Here is a 20,391-nt window from a genome sequence, read left to right on the forward strand (position 1 = left end):
GGAACTCAATAAAGCCATTGCCCAGCTGTATTCTGGATTCTGCTCTTGTGAAATTGTAAGAAGTTGATACTGGATTCAGATATTTCAAAATCACAGGCACCAAACAATGACTAAAGCAGGAATTATCATGAGAAGGTTAGAAAGGACAATGCTAGAAGTAGAAAGGTCCTTCCTTATGCTGAATGTATAGTGATCAGTTTGTGTCAGTTAATGTGAGACACCGACCAAAGCAGGGGCAGTGTCATGTTTTTTTTCTATCATTATATGAATACATGTTATGCTAATTGAACTAATTGAGGGATAAACTGGATATCGTCGAAAAACTGGCACCCCTGCGTTCCTGCTTACTAGCATGATGTCTACTCACAGTTGACGTTCATCATGCTGGTGCTTGGCTGGGAGTCCTCTGAGAGCTGAATCTGGCCTAGGAAAGAATGGCTGAATGTGGGAGACACTCTGGTTTTTAAACATGCCCTGGAGGCACTGGTAGAGGAGACACAATGAAGGAGAACCATCTCTATCTGATGGAGACCAGGAGGCCCTTCATGTAGTAGATACATGTGAATATGATCACTTGTAATTCCTCTCCAAGCCACTCACTCATCCGTTCTTACTTGGAACGTTATCATCGTTCCTTCAGTGTTGCTGGATCTAACTCCCTTCCTACACACCAAAGCCTACAAGAAGGAAGTTCATAATCAAATTCTCCAAGGAAATTAGGGATGGCAATAGTGCTGGTCTGGCCAGTGATGCCCATAATAAAAAAAAATTGCCTCAACCTCTCCACCCCTCTCACTCACTCCAACCTCTACCCTACTAAAAAAAAATCTCATCCCAAGACCAGCACCCCCTCTCATCCCCGCCTCCTTGACCTGTCCGTCGTCTCTCCCACCTATCCGCCCCTCCTACCTCACTGACCAATCCCCACCACTCACCTATCACCATCCCACCTACCTTCCCCAGCCCCACCCCTCTTCTCTCTATTTATTTCCCAGCTCCCTTTCCCCTCCCCCATTTCTGAAGAAGGGTCCCGACCCGAAACGTCAGCTTTCCTGCTCCTCTGACACTGCGTGGCCTGCTGTGTTCCTCCAGCTCCACACTGTGTTATTAGTGAAAAGATAGTGAGGGCATTTGGTTCTGGAGGTCAATGCAAGAAGTCTAATCCCCAAGGATCTAACTGCAGTGCCACAAAAAATTAAACAATTTCACACAAGTAACGTTAATTAATACATCTTCACCATCCAGCCACTGCACAACATTCAGAGTGAAAAATGTGCCTTTGATGATAGTGCATAGCAGTCAGTAATGATCCAACAGCTGGATTCTATCCCACCCACTATTCCTGTCTCTTGCTCACAGGTGAAAAAAAAAATAGTGTTAAATGGCCTGCCAATTTGATATCAGAGATAGTAGGAACTGCAGATGCTGGAGAATCTGAGATAACAAGGTGTAGAGCTGGATGAACACAGCAGGCCAAGCAGCATCAGAGGAGCATCATTTTCTGAAGAAGGGTCTAGGCCCGAAACGTCAGCTTTCCTGCTCCTCTGATGCTGCTTGGCCTGCTGTGTTCATCCAGCTCTACACCTTGTTATCTCTGCCAATTTGATATTGCCTGTTTTGAATCACTGCTCAAGATCAATGTGTTTAGGAAAGGGGAGGAAAATTACAACATGAAAATGATATGAAAAATAAGAATCTTCATTTTCAATCTCTTTACAAGTACTGCACCATTGCATTTACAGAGCTTGTTTAGCCCAGTAAAATACTGCATGGCTTAACACTGTAAATGGAAGCAGATCTTGAAATTTGTAACATGACAGTATTTGAAAGCACCACAAATATGATTAAACAATCACAAAGGAAAGTGGGTAAATGTCATTTTCACAGACTTGGCGGTGATGTAAAGAAGCAGATTCCTGCCTGACTTTTATACTAAGTCTGAGAGTAGATAGTAGATAAATGCAATATAATGCACTGCATTGGACATGATGAAATGACGATTATAACTTTGTTTTCCATTGCATATAGAAGTCAAGTGCAATGGAACTGCTCAAAATTTTATCACACCCACCCTCTTGGTGGATAGAAACTACAGTTAACCCAGTTGGTCTCTAATTATTCTGTTTTAAACTGATGCAGCATTGGCGCATGTCAATTCAAATTTCAACTAATTTTAAACTCAAAGTTGAATGTGGAATTTTACCCGTTTCAAGTTCACTCATCTTTTCAAGGGATACAATTTCATGTATTGCATTAAAAACATTAACAGTAACAGGTAGCAAACAGATGAGGATGCTTCAGCGATAGTAGGAACTGAAGAAGGCTCTAGGCCGGAAACGTCAGCCTTCCTGCTCCTCTGATGCTGCTTAGCCTGCTGTGTTCATCCAGCTCTACACCTTGTTATCTCAGGATGCTTCAGTGTTTATTATAGTCATACAACATGGAAACAGGCCCTTCGGTCCATTTAGTCCACGGCAACCATGTTCCCAAATTAAACTAGTCCCACTTTACCTGCATTTGGCCCATATCCCTTCAAATGTTTCCTGTTCGTGTACTTATCTTAACGTTGTTTAAACATTGTGACTATACCTGCATCCACCACTTTCTCTGGCAGTTCATTCTACGCACAAACTACTGTCAGTGTTGAAAGGTTGCCTCTTTAAAACTTTCTCCCCTCACCTTAAAAACATGTCCCTTAGTTTTGAACTCCCTCACCCGAGGGAAAAGACCTTTGTTTTTCACCTGATCTATGGCCTTATTATTTTATAGGCATTTGTAAGCTCACCAGCTGAAATAAATGGTTTGGGGACTAGAAAAGAACATAACAACCCCTCAGTCCTAGTAGGTCTTGTCGCTTCTCTGCGGAGCCACTAAACGTGTTATGCTTTCAAAGCTGACAAGAAGCCTGCACTACAATGTATAAGTGATTCTGCCAGGGTCAGGCAGGCTTAGATTTAACAAACTAATTATGTGTTTGTTCTGGTAAGGTGTTATCTGTTCACAGCTGATTTAAGGGCTTCATATCCAAGTGCAAACCCAACAGAAACTTGCTGAATTTTTAACACAGGACCATCGGATTTGGGTCAGGCCTAACCTTAAGAAATCTTATACATTTAATTCTGGGCTTGGATTAGAGAGCCAGGCACATAAAGAAAGTAGGAAGTTCAAATTTTACGTTTCTACAGCAGAGCCTGGCACTGTAGGCACAAAGTGCAAGTGACAGGTGGGGTGAAGCTCTGCAGTATTATCAAATATGTGGGTTATGATAAAAGTATCAAGTGACTCCTTTCAGATGTCCTGACATACTTTTTCTTGTTCTCCCTTCTCCAGCAGAGTCAATAACAGTTTAGTACAGTTCTGTACGTCTTTTAATATCCCTAACATCAGATTATTCAACAAAAAAAAGCACCATATTCTTTAACCAAATGGCCACATGTACACACTTTTTCATCAAGACAACTGAAAAGTAATCTGGAATGGGATCCCAGGATAAATATTCCTATACATTTCCTCCTCAACTCTAGAACTAAAGAGAGTAAGACTAACTCTTGCAGATCATAGCATCGAGTAAAACAGCACTATTGTGACCTTGCTACAAACACTCAGATCTATGGTATTTTCCCAGATGATGACTCCTGATACCTTTTGGTATATGACACCAACAAACGTATAAATTAGGGCAGAAGTAGCATTATTCAAAAATATCATGCCTGATATATTTGTGCTCCAAATTGCACATTCTGAGCTATCTCCAAAAACCCTTAATTACCTTGCGTAACAAAAATCTATCAATCTCTGCTTTAAAAATATTAAACGATGTTGCCTTCCCTGCCTTCTGAGGCCGAGTGTTTCAAAGCCACACACCCTGGGAAAGAAAAACCATATTCCCTTACCTCTGTAGCAAAAGGGCAATCCCCAGTTTTAAAATAGTGTCCCCTAATTCTGGACTCATGCACAAGACTGAACGTCCTTTCCGCATCAACCTTGTAAAGATCATTCAGGATCTTATAAATTTCAATCAAATCAACTCACTCTTCTGACCACTAATGTAAGCAAGCCCAGCCTGTCCAATCTTTCCTCATAGGACAACTCACTTGTTCCAGGTATCAATCTATTAAACATCCTCTGAACTGTGGTGTTGGGTAAGGGTTGTTTGAAACCACAAATTCTTCTTTGTCTTTGTTTTTTCTTGGACCTGTCTAGTGATAATTGGTCGGGGATACATGACTGTAGAGTAATTACTAGAGTGATAGGGATGAATAGCACGGAAACAGACACTTCTGTCCAACTCGTCCATGCCGACCAGATATTCTACATTAATCTAGTTCCATTGGCCAGCATTTGGCCCATATCCCTCTAAACCCTTCCTGTTCATATACCATTCCAGATGCCTTTTAAATGTTGTAATTGTACCAGCCTCCACCACCTCCTTTGGCAGCTCATTCCATACATGCACCATCCTCTGCACAAACAATTTTCCCCTTAGGTCCCTTTTAAATCTTTCCCCTCTTAACCTAAATCTATGCCCTCTAGTTTTGGACTCCCCTATCCTGGGGAAAAGACCTTGACTATTCACCCTATCCATTTTATTCAAGAGGCAGTGTTCTTCGATAACAAGGTTTATTGCACAATAGCAAAACAGGATGGCAACGAGAGTCTTTCAACTGTGCAGCAGATCACACACATACTGACCTGCCCTAAGCTATGAATTAGAAATGTATAGGATTGTTTCGCGATTCAGAAAAATTCAGAGGCAGTGAGGGATGACTCATAGATGCTGTGATGCCCATCATCCCATGAATGAAATAAAAAAAAACAAAGTCTTTTCTTCCTTTCTGGACAACCATAAACTCTTATGCTTCTGTTTGGGGGCAGAAGTTAAATTAGACTGAGACTGGATTGTCCCCCTTGTTGCTAGATACCTTGATCTCACAGACAGTTCAAAAATTCAAGCAAATGGTTTCGTTGCACGATAGGTTTCAGGCAAGATGCCAAGGGAATACTTGAACTCAAAATCTTCTCATTCAATAATATTTATATATATTTACCTCTGAGTCATTGGCATGGACCTTAACTGGAAAGTTCTAAACAAGTTCAACAGTTTTGTTTTAAGTTCTTCAATTCACTCTTTCCTACCTATAGACAGTAGTACTTATGACAGAGGTAGAGACCAACTGCAGCCCATTTCCTCACCTTCAGCAGACCAGCTACTCTCTCAGACTTCCTCTTTGAATTGTTCAATTGCAACTTGCCACCAGAACTTATACTTAGCATGGGTGTTTTCTTCATTTATTACAATTTTATGAGAAAAAATAACAAGAGAATGCTCTTAGATGTGCTAAGATATATAGCACAATAACAAAATATATGGAGCTGGTACATAGTTCTAATGGAATGATTACTGATTTACCTATGGTGAACCTACTGTCATCATGCCAGTAACTGCTCAGGGTGGCACATTTGAAATCATATACTTAGACATATGGGAAATTACAAGTGAAAACACAAGCTCCTTCAGTCCTGATTGCTACATGTCAGAGATAGAAGATTAAGTTAAAGGTAAACAGCGAGGTGCAGTAATTTCCAACATTTTTCACCACTGCTCAAAATGTCATTTCTACCTGTTTAAAATTTTAAATTAAATGAAATTGAGAACCCAGTGATGTTTACATGATACAAATAGTACAACAAATGGGGAAGTATGTGTTTCATGCTTTCAGTGCTACTTTATTGTTAATTGTTAACATTATTGGAAACAAAAATCAGTTTGCTTTATGCCTAGATAAGCATGTTTTTCTTCTAAAACACTTTTCCAAATACTGAGCAGAAATACTCTTGTTACTTCAGCTGAGGTTGTGTGTTCAAAGTCAAGCAACAATCTAACTAATGAGTCAGTCTCATTTCTATTCTGTGAGACTCTCCTGATGTCCCTGACTAATTATAGTGTGCTTTCTCAAGAGCTTGATAAATTGATTCTATTTTGCTCATTGACTCGCTTATGCTCCAATAAAAATGCTGTAATGGTACCTGAATACCTGCTAGCTGCACTACCTAAATGAGTCTTCTGAAAATTTATTAATGACAAACATCTCGATGGCTTGATTTAGTAAAACAGTGCAAAGGGGCATTCAAAGTGCCAATTCTACACTGTCCCTGTGAAAATTCAATCTAGTTGTTGACAATAATGGTTTTGCTGCTGGAACCATTTGTCTTGTGAACTATCATCTACTCACTCAATGTAACATGTTTAGATTAAACAAGCAAAAATAAAGTCTTTAAAAATTCTTTCCATTTGCTGTTACCAGATACATTAAAAGGAATAATATTTGGAACCTAATGAATCCACTGAAGTAATCTTGGTAATGGTTCTTTTCATGCTTGAATAATGATACATTTTAAGGAAATATTAATAATAGATTATAAAACTAGGAACTGCAGTTATTTGTCGATGGCCACTGTTGTGATGAGTGTAGCCCCACAAGAAATTTATCTTCAGACCATTGTTATTCATATGTAATTGACTGGTCACATCAGTGAAGGCAATATCCAAGTCTCTGGATAATTAGCCGTTGGGAAATCAGCATGCCCTGGGAAGAAGGCTATAATTTTAAAAAAATCTACACTTTAGAGAATAAGCAATGCTCTCGAAAAGAGTAAAAGAACCACACAGCAAAGATGGAGGCTATTCAGCCCATTGTGTCTGCACCAATTATTTGAATGAGCTATGTAATTAATTCTGCTCTCTTTATGTTTCACAAAGATCGGAAAATTTCACTTTTTTCAAGTGTCTATCCAATTATCTTTTGAAATGTACTGCTGATCTGCTTTCACAGCCTTTTCAGACAGTGCATTTTGAAGCACTGTTTAAAACAAAAGGCAAGAAGGACCAGAGTTTCACCTTCAACCAGGTTGGACAAGTTGATCTCAGTTCTGGTAATAGTCAAGGGACACCACTCAGCTTCAAATTTCTGAAAGGAAGACAATTAGGTTGTAATGTCTGCTTCAGTCCAAAAAAAAACACTGGAATGAAAAAAAACTACCCATCTGATCTCTTTTCTAAAATAAACAACTCCTTATCCTCTTGTTGTTGGTCATCATGTTTTGGTTCACAGAGGAATATAAGTTAATACATATTGTCTGTCGCCAGTGGAACTCTCTCTCAGTAAAGGAGTTTACTGCCCCAACGTTCATTGAGATGGGTTTTGTAGCAAGGTAGGGGAAACAAAGACTTATTGAGGGATGGATACCATGGTGCTTTAGCTACACATTCTGCATGCCATTTTAAAAAGTAGATTCCGAGCACCATAGCCAGTTTTATTAACAAGGCCTAGTCCTGTTGGGCAGGGAAATCATTCAGCAAAAGGCCATGGCCCATGGGTAGGTCGATCTAGTGGTTGCTTTGGGCCAGTGATCAGAGAAGGTGTGTAGATTGGGTGGGGTTGAGAGAATTGGGGATCACGTGGGAGACCAAGGGTTTTAATGAGAAATAAATGATTACTGAGATTGGCGAGGGAGGCGGTGGGGAGTGGTGTTGTTGGTCGTGCACACAATAGGTGGAGTTGGTTACTTTGTTAGTATTGTAAAAATAAACAGGAGATGAGGGCCTTTTCATGCCTGAGTGGATTGACTGGTTTCAGTGCTTCTTGATAAAATGTGAATTTCAGTTTTGATGGTTTTGTTTATTGCAAGTTGGGGGTTTCATGAGATTTGGATAACCTTTATGGTCAGGTGTTTGCTGTGGCATTTTAGGTCACTGTTTTGTCTCCTTTTAAAACCATTTCAGTCATAAGTTTCAGGCATTAAAATCAGATGACGGAATTCAAAAATCTACAGTGATATTTTATCACCAGAGTGACATGAATATATACCAAAAGAAACAATGGTTCACTCACTGAGTCTTGGGAAACACCACCCTACTGCATTCTAATATCAGCAATTGACCACAACTCACTGTTTTCTATCCATAAGCCATTTTTTAATCCAACTGCATATTGTGACCGTGGCCTATTTCACTAACCTCAACATTGTTAGCCAACCTTCTATGAGGTAGATTGTCACACACTTTCTTAAAATCCATGTAGACAAAATATACCACATTTCCTAAAGAAGCCCTCTTTGTCAACTCATCAAAAAAAATAAGATTATTCAAGCATGATCTGCCTATTTCAAATCTATGTTGGTTCTTCTTACTTATCTCAAATGTCTCCAAGTGTCTATTGATGTATATTTCCATAATTATTGTTTCAGGTGGATACAGAGTGGGAAAAGAAAAATGAGTGGAAGAACAGAGCAGGGCTGATAAGGGATTTGTTGGGTGAACAGACAAATTGTACTTGTAACTCCTGGATGGTATGAGCCTCTCCCTTGTACCAGAGTCAATGATGTCAGAGAGCAGCTGCAGGACATCCTTCTGAGGTAGGTGATCAGCCAGAGGTTGTGGCCCATGTTTTTACCAACACAATATTTAGGAAGGAAGGGGTGTGGGTCCTTAGAATTAAGGGAGCTAGGTAGAAAATTAACAAGTAGGACCTTAGAAATTGTTATCTCTTGATTACTCCTGGAGCCACACAAAAGTGAGTACAGTAATGGGCTGATAGGACAGGTGAATATGTGGCTGCAAAGATGGTGTGAGAGGAAGGGCTTTCAATTCCTGTGACATTAGGACTGGCTCTGCAGGGAGATTCCAGCTGTGCAAGTTAGACGGTTGCATATGAACAGAGCTGAGACGATTGCAGGGTGTTTTGCTAATGCAATTGGGAGGGTTTAAACTAAATTGGTAAGGTTATGAGAACCAGGAGATCATATAAACAAAGAATACCAAGGTGCTAGGAGAGACAACGTGAGAAAAGCAAGTTAATTGGTGGGGTTGGAATAGGAGAGAAATTAAAACTTCTAAACCAGGGTTACCGTACACGTAAATGAAAGCATCAAGCATAGTAACTAATACTGGTCAGTTACAGGCACAGATTGCAATGAGGAAATATGATGTTGTGACTATAACTTGACTCTCAGAATCGCATAACTGGGTATTAAATATTCCTGGAAACCAATGTATTCAGGAATGATCAGGAAGAAAGAAACAAATGAGAAACAGACACAGAGAATGCTGGAGAAATTCCGCATCTGCAGACATAGAAGAAAGAGAAACAAAGTTAACATTTCAAGTATGGTCGAGTTATATTGAAGTTGAAATGTTAACTTTGTTCCTCTTCAGATTCTGCCAGACTTAGTGAGTTTTTCCAACATTGTACATGTGTGTTTCAGATTTCCAACATCTGCAGTATTTTATTTTGAGAAGAATGAAAGGAGCTTTGACAGTACTGGTTAAGGAGAACATTGAAGAGCTGGGCAAAGAGAATGTCACAGCATGTTGAAGGTTGGCTAGAGCTAAAGAAGAAAAAGAAGAAAACATTGCTCTGTTTACGCTATAAGCTACCAACTAGTGGGAAGATGTAGAGGAACAAATCTCTAAGAAAATGAAAGCGAGGTACAAACATTGTAGAATAGTTATGATAAGGGGCTTTGTTATCTGAATGTAGATTTTCATAGTGCAGTGCAAATGTGTCTGGTTAGAGAAATTTACAGAATATCACAAGTTAATAGCATCATCAGCTCAAAAACAAAGAAAATATCCTTTAAAAGGAAAATTGCTGGAAAATGGAAACCATGTAACAAGGAAAAATTTCAAGAAATTAAAGATACAAAATAAAAGATGTGAAGACAACATTCCTAACTAAGATCAAACAGAATCAAAACAGCTTCTGGACCATCCAACCTGATTCTAAAAGGGGTTGAAAGAGAATTGAAAATGAACACTTGCTTTCAAAACTCACTTTCCTTGGTTAAATCGGACCAGCAAACAAAAACTTGAATGATCCAGTTGTCCAGTATCAATTTATTATTGGGTTTCCTGAGTTCTGGAAACCTTGAAAGTGAGACACAGCCATACTGTGCAAGCTGTACATACTGCTTTATTGTGTTAGTATCACAGATGAGTACCAATATTCTGTCAATACTTATAGACATTTTGAATCAAGCTGTTCCAGTTGTTATGGTGTACCTCTGGCTCAGACAGGACTTGAACCCACGTCTTCCAGCTCAAAAGTAAGGGCACTTCAACTGTGTCACAAGAGACCTTGCCAACATTTATATGGGTAGTGGGAGCTAACATAGGCATGACCTGCTCAGATAGTAGTCTTGATAATGAAAACTTGTAAATTACAATAATCTGAAGACGGATCTTGAATATTTTAAGTGATGGGTCTGTGACTGTTTTCTTTGGCATCTTCTTCCATTGTGGGATTTTCCTTGCTGATATGGTATCCTGGAAACAATGGCCTTTATAGTTTGTATACATAACTGTCTCACATTGTGACTTTTGTTCTTATTTCTGATAATTCCTACCAGTTCATTCCCTCCTTTAGTGTAGTGATTTCTGTTCCAAATCTTTGGTCAAGGATGTGACATTGTTGCACATAGCCAGGAAACAGCAGGTGACTATGTGATGGTTCAAGATTATTTCATGTAATTTTTAATCTTTATCACACACCTAACTTCTGTACCCTATTGTGGAATAATTAAAATTTCATCTGTCTTGCAGTTGAGGTCCAAGTGTACAAACCTTGGCAGATAACCATGGAGAGGTGAAGCCATAATTTCTCGTTAAGTACAACCTGTGGGCAAGGCTCACTGCTGGGAATGCTTTTTAATGAAATCAGTCCTTTCAGGTCAAATCTTCTGGGTGAAAGGAACTACATAGCATTGTGGATATTCATGTTCCCTCAATCACAGGAAGGTTTACTCTGCATCTAGCCCTTGACATAACTGATTAGGAGTTTTCAATTCTGATACTTTGGGGGCAGGGGAGCAAATGCTGCATTTACAAGTACTAATGTTGTTTATAGTAGCAAGGAAACAGGATTTTCCTTTCATTCGTATTGCCCAAAAGTTCTGTAAAAAGAGGGAAGTCGGAAGAGAGAAAATGGAAACAGATCTAGAGCAAAATCATTTGGAACAACCATTTGAGCCAACCACTGCATAAATTATTAACAACTTGGAGTGAATTCTATGAAGCTTAACAGTTTATCAACTGAGAGAGATTTGAATGTAAAAGGGCAATAAACTCAACATTTATATTGTTGTTGATTCATCAATCTCACTGCAGATGAATTTACTTGGCACTTACCTTGACTTTTTCAATATGGTCCTGCAGAGAGTCTATCAGCAGGTCCCCCACAGGTTGCCAGGTATCTCTGGTAGCCTCTGCCTGTCTCAGTTTGCGGTTCAATTCATCCATTGCACCTTGTAATTCCAGGAGCCTCTGCAGGGCTTCATCTATACGCTTCTGCCAATCAGCAGAGCGAGTGCTCAACTTATCCCACTCTACTTTTACTTCCTCAGCATGTTTCCGAATCACTCTGGCAACAGCCTGTGCGTTCTCTTCAGGGGTTCTCACTGAATAAACAGGAAGGAGAGTTTTGTTAAGGCACTATAGTCCATGAAAGGAACAGGAATTAGCTCCTCTGCACTTTAAAACCCAATTCCTTCATCATACCCTTGATAACCCATCCTACTCTTTGGACTTAGCATCCAATTTCAGATTGAATTCTTATGAAGCCTTGTGGTTGATCTTTCTTCATTAAAGTTACTAAAAAGAAATAAAGTGGTATATGACTTAACGTCACGTCTTGTTTGAAGGATGGGGTTATAAGACCCATATCAAGTGAAGAAATGTGAAGAAATTATTTCATCTTTTCTTGGATTATATGTAATTATATTGTAAGATTAACATCTGTAATTTCATGTCCCCACTTCAAGAGATGGTACAGATTTGGTGCAAGCGTTCACCTACATCCTTTTTAATCCATTACCAAGGGTGCATCAGAACTGTCAATCAGAATTCCCAATATTTACCCCAGTTTCAAAGAACTCTATACCAGCAAAGATTAGTTTGCAAAATTTATCACATAAAATTCTAATCAGGTCTACTTGATGGATTTACAGACACCAAACATGCAGCACAAGTTTTGGTATTTTGTTTATTCATTCATGGGACAGGGGTGTTGTTGGCTGGCCAGCATTTCTTGTCCATCCCTAGTTATCCATGAGGTGGTGTTGAGCTGCCTTCTTGAACTGCTGTAGTCCACTTATTGGGGGTTGTCCCACAATGCCATTAGGGAGGGAATTCCAGATTTTTAACCCAGTGACAGTGAAGGAACGGTGACATATTTCCAAGTCAGGATGGTGAGCGGCTAAGAAGAGCATCAAGTTCCTCGGAGTGACGGTAACCGACGACCTGTCTTGGACTTCCCAAACAAATGCGACAGTCAAGAAGATACAACAACACCTCTTCTTCCTCAGGCAGCTCAGGAAATTTGGCATGTCCATAAGGTCCCTCACCAACTTCTACAGATGCACCACTGAAAGCATATCGTCCGGGCGCATAACGGCGTGGAATGGCAACTGCTCTGTCTAGGATCATAAGAAACTACAGAAGGTCGTGTGCACAGCCCAAACCATCACGGAAGCCAACCTTCCATTCATGGACTCCAGTTACACAGCTCGCAGCTGCAGAAAGGCAGCCAACATCATCAAAGACCCATCGCACCCTGGTAATGATCTCCTACAGCCTCTTCCATCAGGCAGAAGATACAGAAGCCTGAACACATGCACAAAGAGGTTCAGGAACAGCTTCTTTCTGGCCGTTATCAGACTGTTGAATGGAGTCTAGCCTAAGATAGTGTAATCTATTTGCTTCTAAGACTTTTTGATCTGTACATCCTTTGCTTGCTGTGATCTGCCTGTACCGCTCGCTTTTCACTATATTTCCGTACACGTGGCAATAAAATCAATCAATCATTCAGAGGTGAACTTGCAGGTGGTGGTGGTCCCATGTAACTGCTGTCCTTGTCCTCCGAGATCAAAATGGTTGTGGGTTTGGAAGGTGCTCTCTGAGGATCTTTGGTGAATTTCTGCAGTGTATCTTGTAGATATTACACACTGCTGCAACTGAGCAACAACGGTGTAGGGAGCGGATGTTTGTGGATGTGGTGCCAATCAAACAGGCTGCCCGTCTTGGATGGTGTCAACCTTCTTGAGTGTTGTTGGAGCTGCACTCATCAAGGCAAGTGAAGGGCAATACATCAAACTGCTGATGTGTGCCTTGTAGATGATGGACAGGCTCTGGGGAGCCAGGGGGTGAATTACTCGCCCCAATAGTCCTAGTCTATGACCTGCTCTTCTAGACATTGTGAATATGTGGTGAGTCCAGTTGAGTTTCTGGTCAATGGTAACCCCAAGAATGTTTATAGTGGGTGATTCAGTGATGGTGGCGCTATTGGATGTAAGGGGCAGTAGTTAGATTGTCTCTTAGTGGAGATGGTCATCGCCTGGCATACCACGTGGCATCAATGTTACCTGCCACTTGTCAGCCCAAGCCTGGAAATGTCCAGATCTTGCATTTGAACATGGACTGATTCAATATCTGAGTCGTTGTAAATGGTGCTGAATATTATATAATCATCGGTGAAAATTCCCACTTCAGACCTTATGATGAAGGAAGGTAATTGATGAATCAGCTGAAGATAGTTGGGCCAAGGACACTACCCTGAGGAACTCCTGCAGAGATGTCTTGGAGCTGAGTTGACTGACCTCCAACAACCATAACCATGTTCTTACATGCCAGGTATGACTCCAACCAGCGAAGAGTTTGCTTCCTGATAGCCATTGATTCCAGTTTTGCTAGGGCTCCATGATGCCACACTCGATCGAATGCACCTTTGATGTCAAGGGCTGTCATTTTCACCTCACCTCTGGAATTTAGCTCTTCTGTCCATGTTTTAACCAAGGCGTAACAAGGTCAGGAGCTGAGTGGCCCCGGTAGAACCTAAACTGGGTGTCAGTGTCAGTGAGCAGGTTATAAAATACTTATAAGTTGTACAATAATATCTCCTTTGTTGGTACATTTTTGAGGTGAACATTGACCAGTCTATAGGATGCAATGAATCTTTAGGACCTTCCACATGAATAACCAGTCTTGGGAGGCATATTCATATCCCAGCCAACTAGTGGGCCTCATTTGGAGGGCTGTGATGGATCACATTCCATTTGTTTACTTTTGAAAACGATAATGTTGAATTAAAAAGTATGATGTTTGATTGTAATATGAATTGATGAAGATAACAACATTCATGGGCAAGGGAGACAAAGTGCTAATCAAGGTTCTCAGAATGGATTACTATCCATGGACTGAAAAATTGTTCATACACTGATTTGGATGAGGAAAATATTGGTTCAGCTGTGACATCATGTACAATTGAATAGCATATCAACAATCTCATCCTGGATTCATACATGAATGAATAATTACTGATTTGAGGTCCCAGAAGGGGCCAGTATCAACAGAAATCTAGGTCGGCATGTGTCGCTATCTTCAGATGAGATGGGGAGAAAAACTGGCAACAAGACAAGATGAATAAAGCATTCCTATGTTTTCCACATCTCAATCATTTGCAATAGCAACTGTTGAAATATAATCACTCCTGTGGCCAATACAGCTGCTCTGAAACAGCTTCATTGTTTGCTGCCTTGGAATCTGGCTGCTCCAAAAATTCTCATAAAGTGTAAATTGAGTGAAACCATGAGCAGTGATGATACCATCAAACTAACTGGCATAAACAAATTGTTGAGACTGACACCATGACAGAAATGAAGAAATCACTTTTTTTTTCCCAATGGTATCCAGCTGGCTAGCAGAATGTGAAGATCACAGGGACTAATTTAGTTTGAGAAACTTGGTCAGCATGAATGCGTTGGACTGAAGGGTCTGGTTATATGCTATATAACTCAAATATTTAAATTGCACTGGCAAGTTTAAGGATGATTAGAGTTTAATGTCAAGGTAGTAGCACCTTCATGCCGAATTTATAATGGGAAAAAATATTTTTGAAATCACACGCAACTTGCTAAAGCATTTGAAACATAATTTCACATTCCCAACCTTATTGTTGCTAGTATTCATCCCATTTCATTTGAAGTACTGACTTTCGCAAGCTTTTTTTCCACAGACACTTAGGAATGCCTCATAATGTAGTCAGTCTTCCTATGTATTTTTTAATATGTTGACAACCATTAGTATTTCATACCTCCAGGACTTCACTCCTTTATTTCCAGTTTAATTTTTTTTCAAATAAACTATCTTTCTGCATGACAATAACAATCTTCTATCAATGAATAGCAAATTAAGGCTGAAATTGTGCTATGGGCTTGCGTTCCGCAGGTGCTAGTTGTTATTATTCAATCTCCTTTCACATAGGCAATAAAGAATTGTCACAAAGGGGAGAGTTATCCTATTCATCTAAGCTGCATTTAAACAGGTCCCCGAAGAGAAAAGGCAAGATGATCATTCATTGTGCCACTAAGACCCTTTCGATCATTTTATCATCTGCACTTGAGTTCCTATGCCAAGGGGTATGAAATAAGAGGCAGCCCTCAGGTCTCTGCAATGTTGCATATTGAAGGATGGCTAGGAAGTAGCATAAGAGATACATCAATTAGTGTGCCTTGAGTGAGCTGTTTTGGCTCCATGTATTGTTATCCAGTGATGGCCCAGTCCAGAAGGGTAACAACTGGGGTCTTGCAATTGTGAATCCAAATTCTATGATTCCAAGTGGAATATTGGTGGTGATGGTCTAGTGGTATTATTGCTGGACTGTTAACCCAGAGACCCAGATAATATTCTGGGGACCAAAGTTCAAGTCACATCATGGCAGATGGTGGAATTTGAATTCAATAAAAAAATCTGGAATTAAGAGTCAAATGATGACCGTGAATCCATTGTCGATTGTTGGGAAAAACCCATGTGGTTCACTAATGTCCTTTAGGGAAAGAAAGTGCCATCCTTACCTGGTGAATCTAGACCCTCCACAATGTGGCAGGTTCTTAACTGCCCTCTGGGCAATTAGGGACGGGCAATAAATGCTGCCTGGCCAGCGATGCCCTCATCCCATGAATGAAAAAAGGAATAAACACTGCAACAGCAGTAAAAAAATTAGCAACATGCATGTATGATCTCAAATGTAATAAGGTACAGGTAATAAGAGATGTCAGATGATGTAATAAGAAAGGATCAAGTGAGAAACAGCGTGACTCAATTTGGATTCTTCACATGAAAGGTCTGACTCGCACGTTGGACCTAATGGAATACTCTTATTTGTCATGTAGCTTAATTAATTGTTCACTGTTATTAACTCTAAATCTAACACACAATGCTTACGACACAAATAAATGTGGAGCAAAGCTTGGACAACATCCAAGCCTGGACTACATAGAATATAGAACAGTACAGCACAGTACAGGCCCTTCGGCCCACGATGTTGTGCCGACCTATTATCCTACTAAGATCAATCTACCCTGCATACCCTACATTTTATCCTCCATGTGCCTATCCAAGAGTCGCTTAAAAGTCCCTAAAGTATCTGACTCCACTACCAATGCCGGCAGCACATTCCACACGCCCACCATTCTCTGTGTAAAGAACCTACCTCTGAAATCTCCCCTATACCTTCTTCAAATCATCTTAAAATTTTGCCCCCTCGTAATAGTCATTTCTGCCCTGGGAAAAGTCTCTGACTATCCACTGTATCTATGGCTGATAATTGATGAGTAACATGCATGTCACACATTTGGCAAGATAATGACCTTTGCCAATAAAAAAGAATCTAACCATCTCCCCTTGATATTCAATGCCACCACCATCACTGAATCTCCCATTTTCAACATTCTAGGGTGACCACTGACCAAAAATTGACCTAGATCAGCCATATGAATACTGTGGCTAGAATGGCAGGGTCAATGCCAAGAATTCAGCAGTGAGTAACTCACAACTTGTCTCCCTAGTGCTCCTCCACTATCTACAAGGCACAAGAGTGAATTGAGGTGGAATCACTTGCCTGGACGAGTGCGGATCTAGCAACATTCAAGAGGTTTTAGTACAATCGAGGACAAAGGAACCTGCTTGAATGTCACCTCATCAATCACCTTCAACATTCACTCCCTTCACCACTGATGCAGATTGGGAATGGTGGGCACCATGTAAAAGATGAACTGCAGCAACTCACCCAGGAACCATCACCAACACACTTCAAATCTACAGCACCTCCAGCACTTGGAAGGTAAGGATGACAGATGCATGGAAAACTACCACCTGTAAGTTCCCCTCCAAGCTACTTACCATCCTGACTTGGAAATACATCACCATTTCTTCAGTCTCACTGGCTCAAGATCCTGGAATTTCCTTTCTAACAATACTATGGGTGTACCTCCACCACATGGACTCCAGTGGTTCCAGATAATTGTTTAATGACAATTAAGGATGGGGAATAAATAATGGCCCAGCCAGCAATGCACTCATCACATGAATGAATAAAATAATGGCTTTAAAAATATATTTTTTAAAGTTAATTCACATGATGTGGACAACAGTGGCTAGGCCAGCATTTTATTGCATATCCCTAATTGCACAGAGGGCAGTTAAGGCTGTTGTTCCAGTGTCACATGTAGGCCAGACCAGGTACGGACACCATTTTCCTTCCTCAAAGGACAGTGGTGAACGAGATCGGTTTGCTGAAAATCAGCAACGGTTTCTTAGTCAACATGAGACTTTTAATTCCAGATTTTTTAAAATCAAATTCAAATTCCATCATCTGCCATGGCAGGATTTGAACCCAGGATCCTAGATTAATACCACTAGGCCATTGCCTCCGTAGGTGTCAACATTTTGCAACTTATTTGTTAAACTTTGGAATATTCAAATTGCGAAAATGGTGGATACTTCTGTCATTAAAAATCCATTGAAACATCTGTAGGGTCATGAGACATGATGCCTAGGCTGGCACAAATTGATTGTTACAGTTTTTTTGCTCTCTATCAACTGATTAAAAATGTAATCAGAATAAAGCAATGGAAGCTGCCCTTTACCAGTGCGGCCCGGAAGGAAATGATGTGAAATGGTTTTAGATACTATCAACCTACTTTTGTTTTCCACAGCACCAAATTGCCCACAATTTTCCCAAAGGCATTACAATGGCAACTGCACTCATTTTCCATTGGAGTAATGAATAATTGGAATGGAGACATACTGTTGGAACAGAATGAACATTCAGATTAATCTGCAGCTGACCAGTGATAACTAAGCCAAGAATGAAGCTGATACAATGTGGCTAATGAGGAACGTACTCCATCCCCTTGCAGTAATGTACTATTGATGATGATATACAAGTCGACTTGACATATAAAATGACCCCTGCTTTTCACACCAAAGTTTAGCCCTATACTCAGTATATACCCGGACCCCGTATTTTTCAGCTAATAAATGCATATTTTAGGCTATTCATGCATGTGGAATTGGATTTGATTTTTCAGCACAGAAATACATAATTATTTGCATTGTATGTTGAAGCATGAGATCAAGCAGCCAATACAGATCATGTCACCAACAGGACATACAGGAGTTTAAGACACTCCTCCACAGAGAACGCTCTATGGCAATTGAGAATCATTTTAAAACAGCAACCAAGGCACCAACAGTTCATATTTTATGCTTGGTGAATAAGACAGCCTGGTTTTAGAAGGGTTTTTGAATCTTCGAAGGTTAACATTTACGCCAAAATCTATGATACATAATTCTGATGAGAACGGTAATTCACCTAAATATTCTAAAAGTGATTCACTGGCAAGATGAGTAAATTAGACCACTGTATTAAACAAAGATCGTTCATGTTAGGAAGGAACCCATTGTCTAAGAAAAAAGAGCAAAGTTTGGACATTTGTTGAAATATATAGGAACAATGTGGTAAGTAAGGTAACCTCAAATTGTACCCTACACGAGAACAGACATGAAAAGCAAACAGGTACTTGCTTTCCACTGGGTTCGTCATTAAACTGACTATTATGAAATCATGTTGATCTGGGGTAGGCAACATGAAATAGTCTCACCATTCCTGGACAATGGAAGGGAGGTAATGCTGCGGTTTCAATTCTTTATTACCACCTATGAGCAGAGCTTTCCTTTCCAAAAGGTAGACCATACACAGTGTATCTCACATTTTAAAAACAAATGACCATAGCTCCTGATTTTCCAATGGTATGGGTACCTGTCTCATCACTTTTCTCAAATTTCTTTGCTTTTAATAGTCTTTAGCAAAGTAACAAGACTTCTTTTTTAATGAAAAAGCATCAGAACCCAACCAAGCCTTATGTTATACAGGAGTCTCCCTTTAAAGAGTGTGGAGTAGCAAGGACAGCAAATTATTTAATCCCATGTACTTCGACCTGAGGCAAACATAAAGCCTCACCTTATCATTAAGAGATCCGCAACTAAACGTTAACTGTCCCTGAATACACTTCACTAATTAGTTTTCAGTAAATCAGGCAGTTGTTACTTCATCATCATTGGAATTCTGAGCGCTAGTCGAGTAATTACCTTTTGGCGATGCCAAAACACTTTCAGGTCCTTCGATAGGCTGATCTGCCAAGAACTGATGCACTGTGTCCAAAACACTCATGATCACTGGTTCCTTAGCCTTCAGCTCCCGTTTGAATGTCTAGAAGGGTACAGCTTATTATTATATCTTTACTTTCACAGGGACTAAACAAAATAAAAACCAATTCATGAACCAGAGAAGCAGAGAAATACTACTAAACCTATTCAAATTGTACCACCACAAACGTATTACATTTTCTTTGTCACGATTGTGGTGAAATATGTATGATCTGTTTTCAAATTCCATCATATGATTCGTGGACTAAAATGGTGTTTTAAAAAAAAACTTTAGACGGCCATGATGGTTAGCTGAGCTATAGCCAAGTTTATGAAACCAAGATGAGATAAATAAAGATGGTTTGAGCCAAAATTAACACTTTTATCAAAAGACAATGAAGCTAGGTCAATTGCGAAAGAAGTCTTCATCTCTTATTTTTGACTTACGCCTTTCTAGTGGTTTCATATATTGGGATCAATATCAGCTGTGGGTTATCCAGCTTACAAAAAATCAATTAAGTTTAACATGAGAATACAGAAAGGAATTGTTTAGCAGTAGCTGTTTGCCAGGTCAGAGAGAGAAGGAAAATTAATTCACAATAGCACAACTGCAGGTGTGCTGTCTTTCACCCTCTTTGATTCTCTCAGCATCTTGGAAGACGATGCACAGTAAAGAAACAAACTGTGGCAAAAACTATTCACTGGGAACTCAAAGATCTCTACAAACTTCACCATTGCTGAAGATATGAGTCAACAATTAAATAACTAAGATCTCAAGATGTCCAAGGTCGTTTAAATTGTGTACCAGACATTATCTCTTTTAAGATAACAAGGTGTAGAGTTGGATGAACACA

At 39.9% G+C, this 20,391-nt stretch overlaps 1 protein-coding gene across 3 annotated transcripts in view; it reads right to left on the reverse strand.

Moving 5' to 3' along the window:
* The window catches only part of dmd (dystrophin), a 1,291,331-nt gene that overhangs the window by 180,646 nt on the left and 1,090,294 nt on the right, over positions 1-20,391 (reverse strand). For all 3 annotated transcript variants that reach the window (XM_048602828.1, XM_048602824.1, XM_048602825.1), the window contains 2 exons: positions 19,481-19,601; positions 11,186-11,454 (listed from right to left, as the gene is read on the reverse strand). In XM_048602828.1, coding sequence (XP_048458785.1) covers positions 11,186-11,454; positions 19,481-19,601 — 390 coding nt within the window. The remainder of the gene's footprint in view (positions 1-11,185; positions 11,455-19,480; positions 19,602-20,391) is intronic.

This window comes from Rhincodon typus, chromosome 11 (assembly GCF_021869965.1).
Source record: "Rhincodon typus isolate 14 chromosome 11, sRhiTyp1.1, whole genome shotgun sequence".
NCBI classification, from domain to species: Eukaryota; Metazoa; Chordata; class Chondrichthyes; order Orectolobiformes; family Rhincodontidae; genus Rhincodon; species Rhincodon typus.